The sequence below is a fragment of the Chiloscyllium plagiosum genome, chromosome 33 (assembly GCF_004010195.1).
Source record: "Chiloscyllium plagiosum isolate BGI_BamShark_2017 chromosome 33, ASM401019v2, whole genome shotgun sequence".
Classification (NCBI taxonomy): Eukaryota; Metazoa; Chordata; class Chondrichthyes; order Orectolobiformes; family Hemiscylliidae; genus Chiloscyllium; species Chiloscyllium plagiosum.
This window is the reverse complement of record NC_057742.1, coordinates 3,634,278-3,656,518: the sequence shown is the minus strand read 5'-3', so window position 1 is coordinate 3,656,518 and position 22,241 is coordinate 3,634,278. Positions and strand designations below refer to the sequence as shown.

General features: G+C 41.0%; 1 protein-coding gene across 1 annotated transcript in view; it reads right to left on the bottom strand.

Moving 5' to 3' along the window:
- Positions 1–22,241, bottom strand: part of LOC122539753 (calcium-binding and coiled-coil domain-containing protein 2-like) — a 59,743-nt gene that overhangs the window by 28,703 nt on the left and 8,799 nt on the right. Inside the window, exons 4-11 of the mRNA XM_043674789.1 lie at positions 18,559–18,658; positions 16,993–17,162; positions 10,795–10,950; positions 7,738–7,887; positions 5,452–5,600; positions 3,846–3,915; positions 2,821–2,991; positions 1,413–1,628 (exon numbers count right to left, since the gene is read on the bottom strand). Of these exons, the coding sequence (XP_043530724.1) occupies positions 1,413–1,628; positions 2,821–2,991; positions 3,846–3,915; positions 5,452–5,600; positions 7,738–7,887; positions 10,795–10,950; positions 16,993–17,162; positions 18,559–18,658 (1,182 nt within the window). The remainder of the gene's footprint in view (positions 1–1,412; positions 1,629–2,820; positions 2,992–3,845; positions 3,916–5,451; positions 5,601–7,737; positions 7,888–10,794; positions 10,951–16,992; positions 17,163–18,558; positions 18,659–22,241) is intronic.

Here is a 22,241-nt window from a genome sequence, read left to right as displayed (position 1 = left end):
GTTGCAGTGGTCGGTATATTGGGTCCAGATCGATGTTCTTATTGATTGAATCTGTGGATGAGTGCCATGCCTCTGGGAATTCCCTGGCTGTTCTCTGTTTTGGCTTGTCCTATCATAGTAGTAACAGAGAACAGCCAGGGAATTCCTAGAGGCATAGCACTCATCCACAGATTCAATCAATGAGCACATCGACCTGGACCCAATATACCGACCACTACAGCGGACAGCTGGAACTGACAACCGGAAGCGGCAGATTCAAACCACTACAAATGCCGGAGGAAAGACCACAGAAACGCTTCACAGGAGGCTCCCAAGCACTGAGGATGTCACCTAGACAGGGGACGAAACGTCTGCAACACAAATTCCCAGCTCGGCGAACAGAACCACAACAACGAGCACCCAAGCTACAAAGCTTCTCACAAATTTTGAATTTAATCTTATTTAAGAAAAACAGACTCCCTATAAAAATGGTGACTATTTCTGCAACTCAATTTCTCATTGCTATTTGATTAAAGAAAACTTGATATGCAATTGGTTTACAAATCAAGCATAAAAACTCATGAATTTTATCATTACTTTGGAGGAACAGATTTCAATTATTGTCTATGTTTTCCTGATACTTTGGTCATGCATTATTAAAAGGGTTTCAACTTACAACATTCATTCCCCTTAATTTCAACATTTAAAAAAAATCATTGGACTCATATATTCTTTTGGAAATGACTTTGGAACTCTGTACCTCAGGAGGCAGTTCAGGTGGGGGCACATTGAATATTTTTAAGGTGGAAAGAAATAGATTCCTCTTAGGCAAGGGAGTTAAAGGTTATCAGTGCAGCTTGGAACGTGGAACTAAAACCACAAACAGATGAGCCATGATCTTAGCGAATGGCAGAGCAGACTTGAGAGGACAAGTATAAATCTAGGCAGAAATTGTGCTATGGGCAGCAGTTCATCACAATTTTTAGTGGAACAATTAATGCGTGTGAACTAAATAGTTGACACACAAATTAAAATTTCAAATGCTTTAAAATACAAAGTGCTTTATGAATCATCCTACCCACTTTCCAGTGAACTCTCCAGTGAAAGGACCAAAGGTACACAATCAACAAGGAAGCAAAATTGAAACATGAATTGAAAATCCAACAGTCTAAATTTGGAATTACAAATATTGCTTTCAAACAGATTGGAACTCTAAGCTCTGAATTCATTACCTAGATCCCCTTGCCTTTCTATTGCTGTCTCATCTTTTACAACACGCCTTAAAACTTCTCTCTTTGACCAAGCTTTTCGTTATCCACCCGAACAGTTCCTTATGTGGCTCAATGTCAAACATGAGCTATGTAATTACATTGAGAAAGGTGCAAGTTGTCATTGTTGTGGCTGTTTAACAATGATTTTCAGGTCACGCTTACCTCATTCTTAGAAACAATTTGGTCCAACTTTTCAAATTTGCTTTTCCAGTGCTGAATTTCTTCATGTGCATCTCGGAGATCGGTGTTACTCTTCTCGTAGTCAGCCTTAGCTGTTCTCAGCTCCACAACGGTTTGAACCTGCTGCTCTTTAGCCTGCTGCAACTGTTCTTCCATGGCCGTCAGACGTTGTTGGAGATTCACTACTTGCTCTTGCAGCTATCAGTACAAATGAGAACCAGACCAATGACAACATCATTTTGTTTAAAAGTATGACTACGCTAAGTCCTGTACATATGAAACAGAGTCATAGAGATATACAGCACAGAAACAGGCCCTTCGGTCCAACTCAGCCATGCTGACCAGGTTTCTTAAACTGAACTAGTCCCACTTTCCTGCATTTGACCCATATTCCTCTAAACTTTTCCTATGTACCTGTCCAAATGTCTTTTAATGATGGAATTGTACCCACATCTACCACTTTCTCTGGCAGCTCTTTCAATACACACACCATCCTTTGTGTGAAAAATTACCACTCAGGTCTCCTTTAAATTTTTTCCCTCTCAGCTTAACCTATGCCCTCTAGTTTTGGACTCCCCTACCCAGGGGAAAAGACCTTGGCTATTCACCTTATCCACACCCCTCATGATTTTATAAACCTCTAAGTTCACCTGTCAGCCTCCTACACTTCAGAGAATGTAGGCCCAGCGTATCCAAGACGTGAAGGTTTGAGTTATAAAAAGAGTGGTACTTACAAAGAATGTCACAAGCTAGAATCCTACATTACAGAATGAAGCCATTTGTATCTTTGAAAGAGTTGTTCAATTAATCCCACTTTCCCTGTTTTATCCCCATACAGAGATTTTCTTTTTAAGTATTTCTTTCAATTCCTCTTTTGAAAAGGTACTATTGAACTCTCTTCTGCGGCCTTTCTTGTTGTGAATTCCTGATTAGAACAATTTGATTTGTTAAACAAAAATTATTTCTTCTCATTTCCTTCCAATTTTTTTTGTCAACTATCTTAATCCTAAGCATTGTGGTTACTAGTGGAAACATATTTGGCCACTCTTGTCTTTGCAGAGTTAAGCTACTGCAGCCAGACTGCTACCGTTAGAGCCTTTAGACTTAAAGCAAAAGAAAAGAAATTCATCTCAGGTTCATATTCTAATTCACTGTTCAGCCCACACCAAGGTTATGCACAAATACAATGCAGTCAACAGTAAAATATCCAACTCTTGCTTTAGCTTCCGAGTGAAGAATAATTGAGATGGTCGAGTGGACACACAGAACTTGTGGACTCTCGTCCCTAATAAACACAGCACTTTTTAAAAAAATCAAAGACAGGGAAGAATGAATGTGAAGAACATGGAGATTGTAGTCTGGGACTAGGCTGAGTTGGAGGTGATGGTACCTGTCTTTCAGTAGTTAGACTGGCTGTCTTCAGTTTCTCACAGTCGGATAAGGCTTGTTGCAAGTGCAGAACCTCGGCTGTTTGCTTCTGCAGTTCTATTTCCATTCCAGACGTCTTCTTCAGACCCTCTGCTAACTTCCCATTTTCTTTTTTCTGGTAATCGAGTTCAGACTAGGAAACAGAAAATAAGAATAGATTACGATCTTTTAGCAAAGAATACCAATTGCATAATGAAGGTCCTTAATTTGTTCCACCTCCTCTCATTTGTCGACTCTATGCTGGATAACATTGTGCAGGCATTCCAGGTGAGGAAGGTTCAAGATTCAATTTCTCGGCTAGGATGGCTAACTGATCTCAGCTGCGGGTGGTGTTTCCTATTACAGTTTAGCTTCGTTCAGCAACAATGAGAAAATTTACAAAGTTGGCCACGTCAGAATTGCAGGTGGAGACCTTACCAACCTCAGAAAAGGTGCTCAGTCAAGGATTGGGCGAAAAGGGGGAATCAGGGTCATCTGCCATCCTCACAATCTTTACTTGCTTAATACTTGCTGTGAGGAATCACATGTATGAAATGGCCATTTGTCAAGCTGCCCAAGAAGACACAAACTTGTGGAATTCTACCTTAAACAAGGGGCTAATGGTTTCTACTGGGTGGGTGAGGGGTAGTGAAGGCAGGAAACCTAGCACAGAAGAGAAAAGGTACCTCAGTTGTTTAATACCATCTTAAGACAGGACAATTATCACCAAAAAAAAAAACTCATCAGGAATAGCACTGCTAATATTTTACTTGAGTTTACTCTTTGCGAATCTTCTAAGGTGGTTCAAAGGTACCTATTTTTCCTGGAGCTAATGTATGGAAACCGATTTGGACTGAGCATGAGAAGTTGGAGATCCCATTTTTGTGGATGAAATGTGTTTGAGTGGAGATCTGAGCTGAAGAGACTGCTACCGTTCCAGAAGCTACAATCTCAAGGTGTTCCCTCAGGAATCAGCAAAAGCCCTTAACTCAGTGGAAACTGCCTTACCCGAAGGTGTTTGATGTTGTCCAGTGAAACTTCCAACTCTTTGGCAATCTGATTCTTGGTTTCTGCCAGGCTGCAAGTCCAAGTACAGTGAGGAGTCAGAAAGAAACACTTTCCCTTTTATGTTCTTTTGAAAAATAAACTATTCATGAAGTTTGAGTATATCCATTTAGAATATTCATTCAGAAAAGGACGATGAAATGAATAGCACTTGTATAAAATGTGAGGATCCACATTTTATATTGCCTGAAATATTTTTATCAGCATAAATCTATCTTTCCATACCCATAAGACACTGGAACAAATGCAGGTCACTCCACCCAGAGTCTACGCTGCCATTTAATGACATCGTAGCCGATCTGATAATCATTAGCTCTACTTTCCTGCATTACCCCCAGATACCCTGCTGATTAAAAATTTACTTATCTCAGCCTTAAAAGCTCAAAAGTTAGGGATTTAGTCACATGGTCCACAGCATTTTCTAGGCTGTGCAAATTGCATTGGATCTGTAGGAGTTCAATATTTTAGCACCGAGACAAATCTCTTTACTAGGCTAACACTTCTCAAAAAGTGTGCCCTATCTCTCCTATAATCCCTCTGTCCAGCTAGAAGATATTAACCATCATACTGGTTGCTTAATTAATTTCCCTCCTTCTGAATGGGTACAATAACTATTGCTTGCTGCAACACAAATCAGGAACTCGACAGTTTAGATCAGATTAGATTAGATTACAGTGTGGAAACAGGCCCTTCGGCCCAACAAGTCCACACCGACCCGCCGAAGCGAAACCAACCCATACCCCTACACTTACCCCTTACCTAACACTACGGGCAATTTAGTATGGCCAATTCACCTGACCCTGCACATCTTTGGACTGTGGGAGGAAACCGGAGCACCCGAAGGAAACCCACGCAGACACGGGGAGAACGTGCAAACTCCACACAGTCAGTCGCCTGAGGCGGGAATTGAACCCGGGTCTCTGGCGCTGTGAGGCAGCAGTGCTAACCACTGTGCCACCGTGCCGCCCACTAATGGACTTAGTTGAACTGATGTTAAAAAATCCAGTCTAGATTAAGTCAATGTTCACAAAGATTCTTGTCGATTAGCGAAGAGAGGCACAGAACTCCTTATCCTGATATTTGTCCTTTAAACACAACACTGCTGGGCACAAGGTTTACATCACTGCATGACCGTACCATAGATATTAACCACAGTTTAGTGTTGGCATTCTTACTGCTACAGCAGAAGATTTAGAATCTAAATCCCTTTCCAGAACCCAGAGCACAAAATTCAGACTGACACTCCTAGTGCAAGACTGAGGGAATGTTAAACAGATGTTAAACTGGAGAGCCAGCTGCCCTCTGAGATGAATGTGAACAGCAAGAAAAAATGTTTCCACTACTCTAGGGTGCCAGTCAGTATATAGCCTCCAACCAAAGTCCCTGAAAACAGGTCGTGTGGTATTTCACTTCATTGCTGTTTGTGGGATTTTCCAGAGTGCAAATTGGCTGTCAACTTTCCCTACTAGCACAATTACACTTAAAAATATTTAAATTGCTGTAGACTCCAAAAGATACTACATAAATACAAGTTTCTTTTTCCCATTACTTTGTTAGCTCAGTCTCCTTTGTGCTGATCTCCATTCTCAGTGTCTTGGCTTCTTGCTGGATATGTTTTGTTTTATCTGCAGCTTTGTCATTGTTCTGTTTTAACTGCTCAACAGAGACTTGTGCCGACTCCAACTTTGCCTGCAACTCCTTAAACAAAGAAAAATTAAACAGATGTAGCAAACCAAATGTCAAAATTCAGCCTACTAGAGGTAACTCTGCTGTGACACACAGTCGTGAATTTTACAAAAAAATAATGACAATATTTACAGGACAAGGAAGAGTTAGGGATGTTTGATGAGGCTAAAGGCATGGTAACAGGAATGCAGTGGAAAAGTAGCTTTAATAAAGAGTGGGGTTAGTAAGCAAAGCAAAGATCACTTTGGATGAGAAATTCAGGGAGAAGCCGAGCAGTGGCAGCAAGCCAGTGTCTGATGGCAAAACTGGCAGAATGCAGTCATAAAGATATATAGCATGGAAATCGTCTCTTCGGTCCAGTCCAAGAGTCATCCAAAGTTGAAGAATTTGAGGGCTAATTGCGCAGTCTACAAGGAGCAGAATTGTTAAACAAATAGAACCAGACATTCAAGAACGAAAGAAGGAAATACTTTGTCACATTAATATTTGGAACTCTCTTTGCAAGGAACAATTGGTAGATTAATAATCAATTTTTAAAAATGGGATTGATAGATTTTTGTTAGTCAAAGATACCAGGGGATTCAGGATAAAGTTAGGTACCCAGGATTATGTTGCAGATTGGCCGTGACCTTTTCGAATGGCAGAACTTGCTAAAGGGGCTGAATGCCTTCCTCCTATTCCTCTGGCCAAGTGGTTTAGGCTATAGCAGTTTGCTCAAGTCAGGAGAAACAAGGATTTAGACAGGTTTGAAAATTAGATCAGAGACTTTGAAACCAACTGCAAGTGATAGACTGTGCAGAAACAGACTCTGGCATCAGCATTTCTGGTTTAGCTGTGGTTTGTAAATGTTAGAGAAATGAAGGAGTGTGAGAAGACCAACAAATGTGTGGATTCTGTCTGTAATGAAGGAATTGACTGAGGTGGCAGGGACAGAGATAAGTGTGCAATGCATGGAGTTGGAAGGATGTCGTCTTAATAGGAAGCGATGCAAACAGCATGAGATCATAAGATGTCGGAGCTGAAGTACACTGCATTATTCAACAAGATTGCTGCATTATTCAACAAGATTGTGACTGATCTAATAATTCTCAACTTCACTTTCCTCCTTTTTCCATATCCTTCAAGTCCCACACGGATTAAAAACCTGCCTGTCTCAGGTTTTTAAAAGGCCCAACCACATTAAAGACTTCCACAGAGTCACTACCCTCTGAAAGATGATGGCCTTGTGTGTACCATCCTTTATTCTGAGAATATGCCCTCTGGGTCTAGACTCCTGTACAGGGAGAAATAATCTTTCTGCAGCTACCCTATCAAGTCTCCTAAGATCACTTTTCATTCTTCTGAACTCAGAAGAAAACAGGTCCAACCTAGTCAACCCTCTCCTTATAAGAAAATCCCTTCATAGACTTGATCAACCAACAGCTCATTCTCTGGATTGTCCCCAATGCTAGAACATTTTTCATAGACAAAAGGCCCAAAACTGACACAATATTCCAGCTTTGGTCTAACTAAAGGCTGGGACAGGTTCAGCAAGACTTCACTATTTTTATACTCCATCCTTCTCTTTGGAATAAGGCCATATTTCTGTTGGCCTTCCCTATTACCTGCTGAATATGTAGGCTCGTGTTTTGTTATTCAGGCATGAGGATTCCCAAAGTTTTCCAGACACCTACAAAATAGAGTTCTGGGATACAGACTGCAACCATAACATGTCAGTGATTAAAAAATCTCAAATACAGTCCTGTGAGAAACACTTACGTTTTACTTCAAGCAGCACATCCACGAGTTAACAGGTAGAAAACTCATCTTTGAGCTCGACTCTAAGTCCAGAGCTTGGGAACACAAAGTGCAACTGACACTCTTGTGGTACCTGCAGGCAGCGGTATTGTCAGAGGTGCCACCTCTTGAATGAGACATTGATTCAAGGTCCCGTCTACTCTCTCAGCTCAACATAAAAGAACCCACTGCCCTATTTGAAGAGGAACTGGGAGATTGCTTTTCACGCACCATGATGTGATCTTGATGTTTTACTAAAAAGCTTTCAGCAGTTTTATACCAAGCTTTAAGAATACTTTGTAGCCAGCGACTGAGTGGTTTTAGAGTCAAAAATCTCAAATCACATTTAAAAATAGCATCACACCATAATTACCTGATTTTCCTTTTGTACTTTTAAGAACGTTGTGTCTCTCTCAGCTAATTCCCTTCTAAGTTGCTCAGTCTTTTCACTCTGTGCCTTTAATTCCACCTCATTATCCACCTTCTGTTCCAACATTTGTTTCTCTAATGCCAACATGTGCTTCTGTTGAATAAAAATAACAATAGGGAAGGAATAATTATTCTAGCATGGAATTACATCCATTGCATATTGAGCCCATAATGGGGTAGGACAGGCAACAACAAAATATGCTGGAAATACTGTACAGCACACAGTCAAGTGAGAAGACAGATTTACATCTGGGGTCTACAGACTATTTGCTAGATTTACACTTATGGAAGATCCAACCCCAAGATGTTTTTTTGGATTTTTCTCAGAATCTGGTTTTGTGAACAGATTTCATTTTTATTTCTGATTTCCACTTGTGAAAGAGTATTTTAAATTGTGAAAAGATTACACTAGAGTATCTGTCTGCTTACTAGATGGTACAGAGCCATCATTACAAAAGAACTATAGGTATCTCTCTCGATTAGAGAAAGACAATTGTTATTTATAGCTCAAACAGCATCAGTCCACAAAGTGGAGCAGGGGAGGGAAGACAAGGCCTCCCTAAAATATCACATCTGGCATGGGGATGGATCAGACTCTACTGGTTTTATTCTGCACCACACTCTCATTATCTAACCAACTGAGCTAACCACCTCCGCACAGAGAGCTCTGTAAAACATTCTGGCTTAACACCAATTATTCATTTTACAATGAGAAACATGACTTGGTTCACAAAGACCAGCTGAAACGTTTTACAAGTATCCAGATCTCAAGTTCGAATTAGAATTAGAATTCCTACAGTGTGGAAATAGGCCCTTTGGCTGAACAAGTTCTCATCGTCGCTCAAAAGAGTATCCCACCCAGGCCCATTACCCTACATTTCCCCTGAACACTATGAGCAATTTAGCACGGCCAATTCATCTAACCTGCATATCTTTGAACTGTGGGAGGAAACTAGAGCACCCTGAGAAAACCCATGCAGACATTGGGAGAATGTACAAACTCCACACGGACAGTTGCCTGAAGCTAGAATCGAACCTGGGTTCCTGACGCTTTGAGGCAGTAGTGCTAACCACTGAGCCACCATGCCACCCCAGAGTTTCTGCTCTTTAGGGCAATATGGTGAGGTCTTACAAAACTTCACAAAAGATAATCTATGTACGTTTCATTTATTTGAAGAACCTTTCCTCAACAAGGTCAGTTAATTTTCACAGTGCTCTCAGGTTAGTTTTGGTGGGGGTTAAATGTGGAGTATAGTCTTCACAATATTTAATTCAAGGAACTCTGCTGTAGTCATAAGTAACAATAAATGGAGGGGGAGCGGGGAATCTTGAGGTTTTGTTGTACTTTGATGTAGCACCTTATTAAGTGCCTTTTAGAAATCCAAGTTTATTACACAAAGTACAAGTTCATGGTATCGGTGGCAACACGATTAAAGGATTGGTTAGCTAACAGGAAGCATAAAGTAGGAATTCATGAATCTTTTTCAGGTTTGCAAATTGTAACCACTGCAGTGCTTCAGGGAGTATGGCTGGGTCTTCAACTAATTGCAATCTCAGTCAAAACTGGACTGTGGGGACTGAATGTACTGCAGCTAAATTTGCTGGTGGCATCAAGATTGCTAAGAAATTGAGTCAAAAGGATGTAGACAACAGTTAAACAACTAGGCCAAAATTCAGCAGATGAAATATAATGTGGGTAAATGTAACCTTGCCTACTTTCACAGGAAGAATGCAAAAGCATTATCCTACTTAAATGGCAAGAGGCTGTAGAATTCAAAAGTTTCAGAGGAATCTGGGTGCCCTGGTATAGAACTCACAAAAACTTAGTTTGCATATAATTCGGAATATTGATGGAATGGATTGAAATATTGGTGTTTATTTCAAGAGGAAAAGAACATAGGAATGGGAAGTTTAACTGCATAATGTGAAGCTTTGATGAGATAACATGTGGAGAACTGCAGCATTTTAGTCTCCTTATTTCAAAAGAATATTGCACTAGTAGCCATTCTGAGAGTTTGTCTCTTCTTAGGACTTGTCTTATGAAGAAATTTGAACAGACTGAGTCTTTATCAATGTAACTTTAGAGACTAAAGTTTGATGAGAGATTACACAAAATAGATCTGTTTTCAATAGAATTTGGGAAGGTTAAGGGGTGATCTGATCAAAGTCTTCAATACAACAACAGAAAAGGGAGGATAGATAAACTATTTCCACAGGTTAGGAACTCTAGAACTAGGGGGGGACAGTCTAGGAATTAGGGTCAGATCACTCAAGACAGATGTTAAGAAGCACTTCTATACACAGAGCGCGGTAGATGTTTGGAACTCTCTTCCACACATAGCAGTGGATGCTGGATTAGTTGTTAATTTTAAATCTGAGATAAATAGTTTTATATTAAGCAAATGTATTAAGAGATGTGAACCAAAGGCACAAAAATGAAGTTAGGGCACAGATGGCTGTGACCTCATTGAATGATGGAACAGACTCAAAGGGTTGAATGGCCTACTACTGTTCCAATGTTATGTCAGTTTAGGAATCAATCACATTCAGGACAACCTGGACCCCAGGAGGATCACTAGCAGACAGCAAGAGCCAGTTAAAAACAAAAAGCTCTTCCTGGCTACTGTTCTAGAAACATCCAGCAAGTTTCATCTGCAGCTGCCATTAGCTACAAACAAGCCTGCATTAGCCAGTAGCCAAAGGCATAATAATATAGAAATAACTAGAACTGTTTGGTAATGCTGTATGAGGGACCAGGATCTAGTAAGAACAGGACAACTCAATATTTACAAGCCTCGGTAAATGGGGTTCTGATTCATCTCATGGATATACAAAACTTTGCAGAATTATTTTAAGAGAAGAAAAGCTTTTAAATTCACATGTGTAATGTTTCAAATTTAACTGCTGGTCTCTATTTCACAGGAATAATTCTGATGCATGAGATCCAATGACTATGCCCAAGGTCATTACCTCCGCAGTGATTAGGAGAGTTTTAATGTACCTTATTTATCTCCAATGCTCTAAAATATTCTTCCTTGTCTTGTGCCTGTGTTTCAAACTCTTTGATCTTTTCTTTCAGGGCTGTGTTTTCCTCCACTAGTTTCACATTGCTGGCCTTCAAATCATCTTTCTCTCTTTCTGTTTCTTCAAGTTTGTCCTATTGCAGACGTATTTCAGAAAAAAAAAGGAAAAGCATGAGACATATTTGGGAATGTTGGAATCATTGCAAAGTTTTCAAGAATATCATCCCCATCCCCCTTTGAATTGCACTGTGAAAACCTTAGGTATTAAAAGCTAAATAAAAACCCTGGTGACTCTCGACTGGTTCTGCATTAAATATTTGAGTAATCGGAATCTGGAGAGGTTTTTATCACGAAACAAGTTTTTATATTGTCATAAAACCAAGGTCCAAGCAATGCCATATGCAGCTCCTGAAATTGTACTCCGATTTCACACCACCTCTTCTGAAGGAGCTGACAATTGATTTATGGTTTAAAGGATACCAGCAGCCAACAAGTGCTTCATGCCTCACCCGGGTAACTTTGGTCAGTTGCTAGAGGCCAAAAGTATAAAACAAGGAGTATTACTCGAAACTGTGTGCAAAAGCAGAGAGATCTGGGTATTATGTACATAAGTTAAAGGTGGTAAGACAGGTAGAGGGAGCTGTTAATAAAGCATATAGTATTCCAGACCTCATAATTGGGGCAATAAGTACACGAGCAGGGAGATTCTAATGAACTTATCAAAGTCATTGGTTTGACCTCAGGTGGAATATTGTGTACAGTTCTGCATGTCACTTTGTAGGAAGGATGTGAATGCATTAGAGAAAGTGCAGAACAGGTTTATGAGAATGGTTCCAGTGATGGCAAACTTCAATTATGAAGGTAATTAAGAAAGTTGGGACTGTTCTCCTTGGAGATGAGAAAGCTAAGTTGAGATTTGGTTGAAATTTTCAAAATCATAAGGGGTCTGGGTACAGTGGATAGGGAGAAATGAATGCAGAATCAGAGGGCACTGATTTAAAAGAAGAACAGAAACTGCTGAAGAAGCTCAGTAGGTCTGGCAGAATCTGTGGGGAGAAAGCAAAGTTAACCTTTCGAGTCCAGTTGCTGCCAGATGTGCTGAGTTTCACCAACAATTTGTCTTTGATTCAGATCTACAGCAACCACAGTTCTTTGTTTTATTGAAGATTTTTATAGATGGTTCATGCAGTTATTTCAAACCCACACTCCGTAGTAATGATATAATCACTGAATGATAAAGTACAGACAATAACTAGGAAACAGGTTATTCCAGGTTTGAGAGACTATAATATCCCCTGTGCACAAAGGCAACAGTGAATTCCCAGCATATAATAGTGTTGTGACTTGCTGTTGTGCCACACTCCCATCCAATGTCTGGAAAGCTGCTCTCAGGAATACAGCATGGGACTCCTGCCTAATTAGGAACCACCCACATGGTAACCAACCAAATTCCATCATTCCACAAAGACCAAAATGCCAAACAATGCCCAGCTGCTTCCTCACAGCAAACATGGAACGCACAAGAGCAACCATTCCATTTTAATAGGACCTTTCTGCCTGCTCTATGGTAATGGAAGTCTCCTAACAACATTTCAGCATTCCTTGGATTTGTTTTACTGGAGAGAAAAAGTGAGGGAGTACCACCATGAACATTCCACAGCAAGATCTACGAATGGAGTCTGAGAAACATATGGGAGTAGCCATCATGCTGAGAGTCATAGATAAAGGAAATGCGGGCTGCAAGGCTCTTTTATGAGCATCACTGATTCAAAACATTTGCACCTTTGACTCCCGACAGATAAAAGTGCAGTCTTAACAGTCACACCAAGAAGCCCTGCAGTCTAATCTAACTTCCAGCAAACGTCAAAAAATAATCCCCCAGCTCTTAAAACAACCAGTCTACAAAATGTCAGCAATGTGACTGGAAGGGTTTCGAAGGGATGCATTGTACAAATTCCGACTTGAGGACCCAGGTGACTTTAATTACTGCAATAAATTTAAATGCTCAAACGCTAGCATGTCACAGTTCATGGACACTGAAATTATTCAGTGCTACCACAGCTAACTCCTGATCCTAATTAGTTTAATAAGCCACACCCTGTTAAAATCAGAAGTCCCCGACAGTACTAAACAAAGCAAAGCCTGCTCAGGTTTTTTAAAAACAATGTCTTGTCTCTGCCCTGGATGGCCATTCCAGTACCAGAGCCATTGCTCTTCGGAACGTCAACTACTCCCCGTTACAACATCAAAGCAAATTATTGCAGATGCTGGGAATCAGAAATGACAACATAAAACACTGGAAAACTCAGCAGGTTTTGCAGCATCTGTGGGGAGTGAAAAGGTTGAGGTTTCAGTTTGATGTTGTTTCACAGAATTGGAAAAAACGTTAGTGAGAGAAGTCATCAAGCTAGGACATAGGATTAGGGAAAAGGCAGTGGGAGAAGAAGAAATAAATGGAAGGTCTGTGATACAGTGAAATGAGAGTGAAAAAAAATAAGAGGGTTGATAAAAACAAAGGAGACTGTCAATGGTGGCAGCTGCAACTCAATTAGTAGAACTATTGCCTGAGAGTTGAAAAACTGAGATCAAGTTCCATTCCACACTTAAGTGCAAAAAGCAACTGAGTTTTTTGAAACTCAGGAAGGGAGATGCTGTCTGTCAGACAAGATCCCTTTGGAGTCCTCAGAGATGGACGTAAAGAACCCATTGCAATGCTTGGAAGAAGAGCAGAACAGTTCTCCTCATTGTCCTGCTTCCCTCACTCAACCAATATCATCAAAACAGATGATCAGGTTATCATCACACTGCACATTTGTGGGAGTTTACCAAGTGCAAAGTGGCTGCCATTTTGCGCACGTTAAAAAAAAGGGGCAAAAGTATTTCAGTAACTGCAAAGTGTTTTGAGAAGTTTGGTGTCCTTGAAAGATGCTATAAAAAAGTTTAATTTATTAAATAAAACGAAGAAATAAAGAAAATTAAAAATGCTACTAGAAGCAACATAATTGAGCATAACAGAACTACCACAAGATGTGTGCTTATTGAGTCATAGAGATGTACAGCACAGAAACAGACCCTTCAGTCCAACCCATCCATGCCGATCAGATATCCCAATCCAATCTGGTCCCATCTGCCAGCACCCGGCTCATATCCCTCCAAGCCCTTCCTATTCATATACTCATCCAAATGTCTCTTAAATGGTGCAATTGTACCAGCCTCCATCACTTCCTCTGGCAGCTCATTCCATACACGTACCACTCTCTAAGTGAAAAAGTTGCCCCTTAGGTCTCTTTTATATCTTTCCCCTCTCACCCTAAACCTACTCCCTCTAGTTCTGGACTCCCCCACCCTAGGGAAAAGACTTTGCTTATTTATCCTATCTGTGCCCCTTATAATTTTGTAAACATTTATAAGGTCACCCCTCAGCCTCCGACGCTCCAGGGAAAACAGTCCCAGTCTGTTCAGCTTCTCCCTATTGCTCAAATCCTCCAACCCGAGCAACATCCTTGTAAATCTTTTCTGAACCCTTTCAAGTTTCACAACATCTTTCCAATAGGAAGGAGACCAGAATTGCATGCAATATTCCAACAGTGGCCTAACCAATGTCCTGTACAGCTGCAACATAACCTCCCAATTCCTGCACTCTTCTGTCTCTTAAGGATAGTGGAATCAAGGGTTATGGAGATAAGGCAGAAACACGATACTGATTGAGGATGATCAGCCATGATCATAATGAATGGTGGTGTTGGCTCGAAGGGCAGAATGGCCTACTCCTGCACCTATTGTCTATTGCCCTTCAGCCTACATTAAATTTCATTGTAACAGTGTAGGAAGTCAAGGACAGGTTAAGGTTGGCGTGAGATGGAGAACTAAATCCATTACCACAAGCTCTTCATGAGTTGAACAGATCATGGACTGACTTTCAAAAGTGATGGGCAACTGTAGACTAACCATCAGCTGCAGGAAGACAGAAACCCCAACAACCCCACCACCAGGTTCTGTAACTACTAACGGGACAATCCTGAAAGCTGTTGATAGATGAAATTATCCCAGATGCAATCTGCATAAATGTCATAATTGGCAGCGAGATGGAAAATAGAATTTCCACAGCAAGATCTGTATTTGCTCATTTATGCAAGAGATGGTGAATGAAAAGAGGTATCAGTCTTGCTATGTACAGTTACAGTAATGTCTATCCTCCTCCATGCATAGACACATTATATCAACTTCAGCTATCTTCAGCAGATATACAGGAAATGCGCTGGAACATCATTGGTATTCAATATGAACTCAAAGTGGTCAAGACTAAGGTACTTTGAAGAGCAGGAATGTCTGAAACTGAAGCACACAATCATAGTCCAGCTCAGATGGAAAGTGTTTTTCTAGCTTGTACAGCTGAGGAAATCATAAATGTGGACACCTTTTGTCAGGTTGGACAAGATGAACATTCATGGTTTCTTGAAGGTGAGCCTCCAGCAATGTAGATTTCCACCACAGATTAGGAGAAAAATACAGGTTGGAACTTACCTGGGCACCAATATCAACTAACTATACTGTTTCCTTTGAAGGATACAAGTAGCTAAGGACAGAAAACCCCATTCTCAAATTCACTTGGTCCATCTCAAACAACTCCCTCCCCTTTCTTGACCTCTCCATTTCCAGCGTCAGTCTCCATACGGATGTTTACTACAAACCCACAGACTGCCATAACTACCTGGACTACACCTCCTCCCACCCAGCATCCTGCAACAACTCTATCCCATTCTCCCAAATCGTCTGCCCCTGCCGCATCTGCTCAGACAATGAGTCATTCCACTTCTAAGCATCTTGGCTGTCCACCTATTTCAAACAACGTGCTTTTCCCCCTTGGTCATCCAAACAGTCCTCCACTGCACCACCTCCATTCCCCATTCCATTGCTCTAAACCAAGCCCCCTTCAAACACAATAAAGACAGGGTCCCCTTGTCCTCACCTACCACCCCACCAGTCTCCGCATCCAACACAACATCCTTAAAACTTCCACCAACTCCAATTAGACCCCACCACCAAGAATATCTTCCCCTCCCCACCCCTGTCTGCCTTCTGCAAGGACCGTTCCCTTCCACAGTCCTTGATTTGCACTACTCTCCCTACCAACCCTCCTGAACCCCCAGGTACCTTTCCCTGCAACTGGAAAAGATGCAAAACCTGCCAGCACACCACAATCCATGGGCCCAAATAGTCCTTTTAGGTGTGAAAGAGGTTCACCTTCTCTAACCTAGTTTACTGCATCACGTGCTCCCACTGTGGTCTTCTCTACTTTGGGAGACCAAACATAAACTCAGGGAACGGTTCACCAAGCATCTCAGCCGGGACCAACCTCCCAGTCACTGCCCATTTCAATTCCCCTTCCCACTCCTTTTCTGACATGACCATCCTTGGCGTCCTCCATTGCCATAATGTACCAAACTGCAAATTGGAGGAACAACACCTCATCTTCCACCTGGCAGACTACAGCATGAGGACTCAACACAGAGTTCCCCAATTTCAAATAACCTCCCCTCCCTTCCTCGGACTTTGATGCTGCCTGGCTTGCTGTGTCCTTCCAGCCTCCTGCCTGTCTAACAAGGACAGAAAGCAAGCTGAAAAGACCAGGCAGTCCCAACAAAACTAATCAATCCATCCTTGCCCACACTGCAAAAAGCAATTTTCATCTGCAATCGAACTCCAAACACACATTAGAATGCACATATTAGATAATCATACACCTCCAAGATTCAGTGAAAACAAAGGAAATCAAGATCTGACACTGATCCAGAGGAGAAAATACTAGAAGAGATGACTGAAAGAGATAGGTATGAAAGAGTGAAGTAGTCAGATATTGGTATATAAGGTTAAGACTTGCAGTGTTTAGAGCCTTGGCATTTGTAGGCAGAATCAATGGCAGACCAACATAAATTGGGAATGCACAAGGAAACAAAAGTGGAGAGGTATAGAGCTCTTGGAGGGTTCTCAGCCTGGATCGCAAAATTTGATCTCAAAAATAATAATTCTCTTGAATATAATTAACAATTTGGTGATTTTATCCTTTAAGAGATCAAATCATTTGTACCACGTGGAGCTCTCCTCATAATAACACTACTTACATGTAAAAAGCTTCAAAACTAGATGAAGTGCGTACTATCGTAAAGGCGACTCACTTGGGTAGTGATGATGAGCATTTCCTGACTGAAATCATTGTCCAGATGGTCAGACAAGTTAGAATGAGCCTGTTTGAATCCAAAAGGTGTACTGGCTCCACGAATTTCCCCCTTCTGAGTAACATAGCAAAACTGGTAAAAGTCATTATAGTCCTTCGGAAGGTAGTAAGCTAGAACAGATGGAAAATATTGTCAGGCTTGTGCATTTCTGTTTAAGCACATAAGAACTAAGAGCTAAAGTAGGCAATTCAGCCCTTCAAGCCTGCTCCATCATTTGACACAATTAAGAAATATAGTTTATGTTAATCATTTACTTTAAATTAAAATCTTTTTCAAAAGCCAAGAATCCAAACACCATCTCTTCTCAATTCTTCCAACTAGCATCAACACCCTTTTTTTTCTTTCAACTCCTTTCCAATTTTACAATCAAATAAGACCATGGAGTGTCGCAGTTGAAAGCAGCCAATCAACTCTTATTCAAACTGGTTACGTTTTTGATCAGTTTATCGACAATAAGTGGAGGTGGCTGCAAAGAAATTCCTATCAGAACTAGAAGCAGGAATAGGCAATTCAGCCCCCGAAGAAGCATTCCTGATGAAGGATTTTTGCTCAAAACATCGATTTTTCCTCCTCCTCGGATGCTGCCTGACCTGCTGTGCTTTTCCAGCACCATTCTAATCTTGACTCTGATCTCCAGCATCTGCAGTACCCACTTCTGCCTATTTCAACCCCTGAAGCCTGTTCTTCCAGATAATGTGGTCAGGGCTGATCTCATCGAAGCCTCAATTCTACTTTGTTGCCTGCTTCCCATAATCTTTTAGCCCATTACTAATTAAAGGTCTGTCTATTTACTCCTTAAATTTATTCAACATCCCACTGTCCATTGCATTCTGGGCTAGTGAGTTCCACAGATTCACAACTCTTTGAAATAAATTATGCTTCACCTCTGTTTTAAATCTGCCATCCCTCAGCCTGTAATTCTGACCTCTCATTCTAGATTTTCCCACATGGGAAAACATTCACTTCATGTCTATTTTGTTAATCCTCTTTAATCATCTTATATACCTCAATGAGACCTCCTCTCATTACCTTTTCAATGCATCTTTTGGTAACTGATCCTCCTGCAGGGAAACTATTTTTCACTGCCTCCATGTAGGAGCCATACCCATTAGTCCTCCTATAGGGTGGTGGTGTGAGAGCAGCATCTTTCAAGTTTTAAACATTTGAGTTTCAGAGATTCCACCAGTTAGTTGGTTGGTTCAACTTGCAGTCCAATCCTATGATCAAAGAGTCTTAGGCAGCAGCCTTCCATCGTGAGCAGGAGGATGAGAAATCTTGTGAGAGAACACATTTGCTTTCTTTTCCCCCATAGGTCTCGACATAAATTTCTCCAGAGACCATGACACTAATTTATTATCAAGTATGAGCTTAAATCCCATCGCAGGCAGTTTGGAAACGTTAACTTGTTTTAAAAGAATCTGGAACTCTGATTTCATAATACTGGAAGACTGCACGATTCGGTAAATGCACACATTTGTTCCAGTTTTTTTATAAAAAGAAAGTTACCTTCAAATGTCACTTGCTGCTGTCGCTCCACTTGATTGTCTTCCTTTGGGAGGGGAGCCCAAACAAAAGTGTGGTAATCACGAGCTGTACTCCAACCAACCTTGATTAAAAGAACCACATTGCAAAAATAGTCTCACTGCAAACAGCTGTCAAAATGTATCCAGGACACAAAAATAGGAATGCCAAAGGCAATTTGTTTCCTTAAAGTTTATTACCTTCTCAGAAAACTCAACAGTTGAAGAGGTAAGGAGAATGAAACAGTAGTTGAAGAGGGGCTAGTCCCAATTTACTAAAACGAATTATCTGGTGATTACCACATTGTGGCATCTTACTGTGTGCAAATTGACTGCTGTGTTTCCCATTTTGTAATTACAATGACATTTCAAAACTAATTACTAGTAATTAGATATTCAGGGCCACAGTTTAAAATCTCATAAAAAGAACAGCACCTCTGGTCATACAGCATCATCTTAATATAACTTGAATTGCACCCAGGATAAATTCATAATGGGTACAAGACAGATAATGGATAGCTGCATTATGAGAAAGACAGGTAGATATAGCTGATAGATATAAATGAAATCTCTAAACCCACCATAGAAGTTAAAGAATTTCTGTCAAATTAGTCACGTAATAGAATCTAACCAAGATTAAGTTGAGCTTACTTTAGAGTAGATAACTAAGGTTTTTAGAGTCATAGAGATGTACAGCATGGAAACAGACCCTTCGGTCCAACCCGTCCATGCCGACAAAATATCCCAAACCCCATCTAGTCCCACCTGTCAGCACCCAGCCCATATCCCTCCAAACTCTTCCTATTCATATACCCATCCAAATGTCTCTTAAATGTTGCAATTGTACCAGCCTCCACCACATCCTCTGGCAGCTCATTCCATACACGTACCACCCTCTGCGTGAAAAAGTTGCCCCTTAGGTCTCTTTTATATCTTTCCTCTCTCAGTCTAAACCTATGCCCTCTAGTTCTGGACTCCCCAACCCCAGGGAAAAGACTTTGTCTATTTATCCTCTCCATGCCTCTCATAATTTTTAAACCTCTATAAGGTCACCCCTCAGCCTCCGACGCTCCAGGGATTTTTGTAAGACTTCCTTTCCAATCTGTATTAAACATGCCCAAAAATAGCAACAAAAGCATATTAATAAAGATTGTTTCAAAGAGAATCATTTGGACTCAAAACGTTAATTGTTTCTGTCTCCACAAATACTGCCAGATTGTTGAATTTCTTCAGCATTTTCTGATTTCACCTCAAATTTCCTGATCCTGCAGAAATTTGTTTTTACCTTGTGAAAACATTGAGTTGGAAAAAAATCCAAAGTCTGGGAAGTGTAATAAGCAGGGGGGTATCATTATTTCATTCAAAATTCCCCCAACCCTCCTTTCTTAAAATTAGCCTTCTTGATCAATATAGTGTTTCTTAACAAATTAACTTTGAGGTTCAAGATTTGCTGCGAGCAGTGGGAATTCAGACAGCTTTTCATTATTGCCGACAATCGTTGAGATTGTGGGTCAAAAGATTCAACTATTGGAATATCCTTGTATTCATTAAAATTAAGAAGAATGGGGGGGGATCTTAGAGAAACATGTAAAATCATGAAGGGAATAGATAAGCTAGAAGCAGGGAGGGTGAAACTAAAACTAAGGGGCATAGCCTCAAACTAAAGGGGAGCAAATTTAGGACTGCATTGAGGAGGAACTTCTTCACCTAAAGGGTTGTGAATCTATGGAATTCCCTGCCCAGAGAAACAGTTGAGGCTATCTCACTGAATGTTTCTAAGGCTAAGATAGATTTTTGAAATGTGTGGAATTAAAGCTTATGGCGAGCAGCTGGGTAAGTGGAGCTGAGTCCACAAAAGGAGACTTTGGGCATTTATGCAGTGCCAATGGCAGTCAGTACTGGGCACTGAGAGCATGGTTTCTACATGTGTGTGGTGTGTGGAGAGTGTGTGTGTGTGGGGGGAAGTGTGTGTGTGGGGGGAGTGTGTGTGGGGTTCGAAGGATCCTTTACTTGATATGAGCCAGAAAACTGGAGGCAAATAATTATGAAATGCCTAGAGTGGGGAAACAGGCCCTTCAGTCCAACAGGTCCACAGCGACCCTCTGAAGAATATCCCACCCAAGCCCATTCCCCATTACTCTATATTTACCCTCTCACTAATGCACCTAACCTACACATCACTGAACAATATGGGCAATTTTTAGCATAGCCAATTCACTTAACCTGCACATCTTTTGACTGTGGGAGGAAACCAGAGTACCTAGAAGAAACCCATGCAGACAAACGCCACAAAAACAGTTGCCAGAGGCTGGAATTGAACCCGGGTCTCTGGTGCTGTGAGGGAGCAGTGCTAACCACTGAGCCACAATGCCACCCTATTTTGCCTGTTCTGCACTAGAATTGGAGATTCTGACCCATATTAGAAGGTTTGGGCCATTTATCCCCCAATGACAGCACTGAAAATTCAGAATCAACTGACTCGTTGCAAAGTTCAGAATCAAGTTAAGCTGAAGAAGAACGAAAACTCCCTAGCAGAGATTGTTCAACTGAGGTGAAAGAAATAGCTGGATTTGCATCTTCAATCATTTGGACAATGACTCCTCTTGGGAAGTGCACAATTTACAGGACAGAGGATAGTCATCAAGACCCCATAGGTAACAGAGCCTGTTAACATACCCTGAACCTCAAGCAAACATGAACACTGGCTAGGTGAAAGTGAGGACTGCAGATGCTGGAGATCAGAGCTGAAAAATGTGTTGCTAGAAAAGCGCAGCAGGTCAGGCCTCCCCCAAGTCCCTCCTCTCTACCTTTTATCTTAGCCTGCTTGGCACATCTTCCTCTTTCCTGAAGAAGGGCTTATGCCCGAAATGTCGATTCTCCTGCTCCTTGGATGCCGCCTGACCTGCTGCGCTTTTCCATGAACACTGGCTACTCTAGTGAAATGCTGGGGAGTCAGACAGTGCCTATACTTCAAAATGAATCAAGACTATTAGAGATGCTTTAATTGTAGTAAAGCAGTCATTAACTCAATGAGAATCTAGAGGTAACTCAAATCAGATTCTGTTACTCTAGAAGGGCAGTGAAAATATAGTCAGGCTAAGGAACAAGGGGGTATGGCAAGGCTGGATGGCATTTATTTTAAAGCAAGGAATCTTGCAAGTAAAGCAGATAAGTGTATACAAGACAATTTTCTGATTCAGTGTGTGGATGTACCTACTAGAGAAGGTGCAAAACTTAACCTACTCTTGGGAAATAAGGCAGGTGTCAGTGGGGGAGCACTTTGGGGACAGCAACCATAATTCTATTCGTTTTAAAATAGTGATGGAAAAGGATAGACCAGATCTAAAAGTTGAAGTTCTAAACTGGAGAAAGGCCAATTTTGACGGTATTAGGCAAGAACTTTCGGAGCTGATTGGAGGCAGATGTTCGCAGGTAAAGGGACAGCTGGAAAATGGGAAGCCTTCAGAAATGAGATAACAAGAATCCAGAGAAAGTATATTCCTGTCAGGGTGAAAGGGAAGGCTGGTAGATATAGGGAATGCTGGATGACTAAAGAAATTGAGGGTTTGGTTAAGAAAAAGAAGGAAGCATGTGACAGGTATAGGCAGGAGAGATTGAGTCAATCCTTAGAAGAGTATAAAGGAAGTAGGAGTATACTTAAGAGGGAAA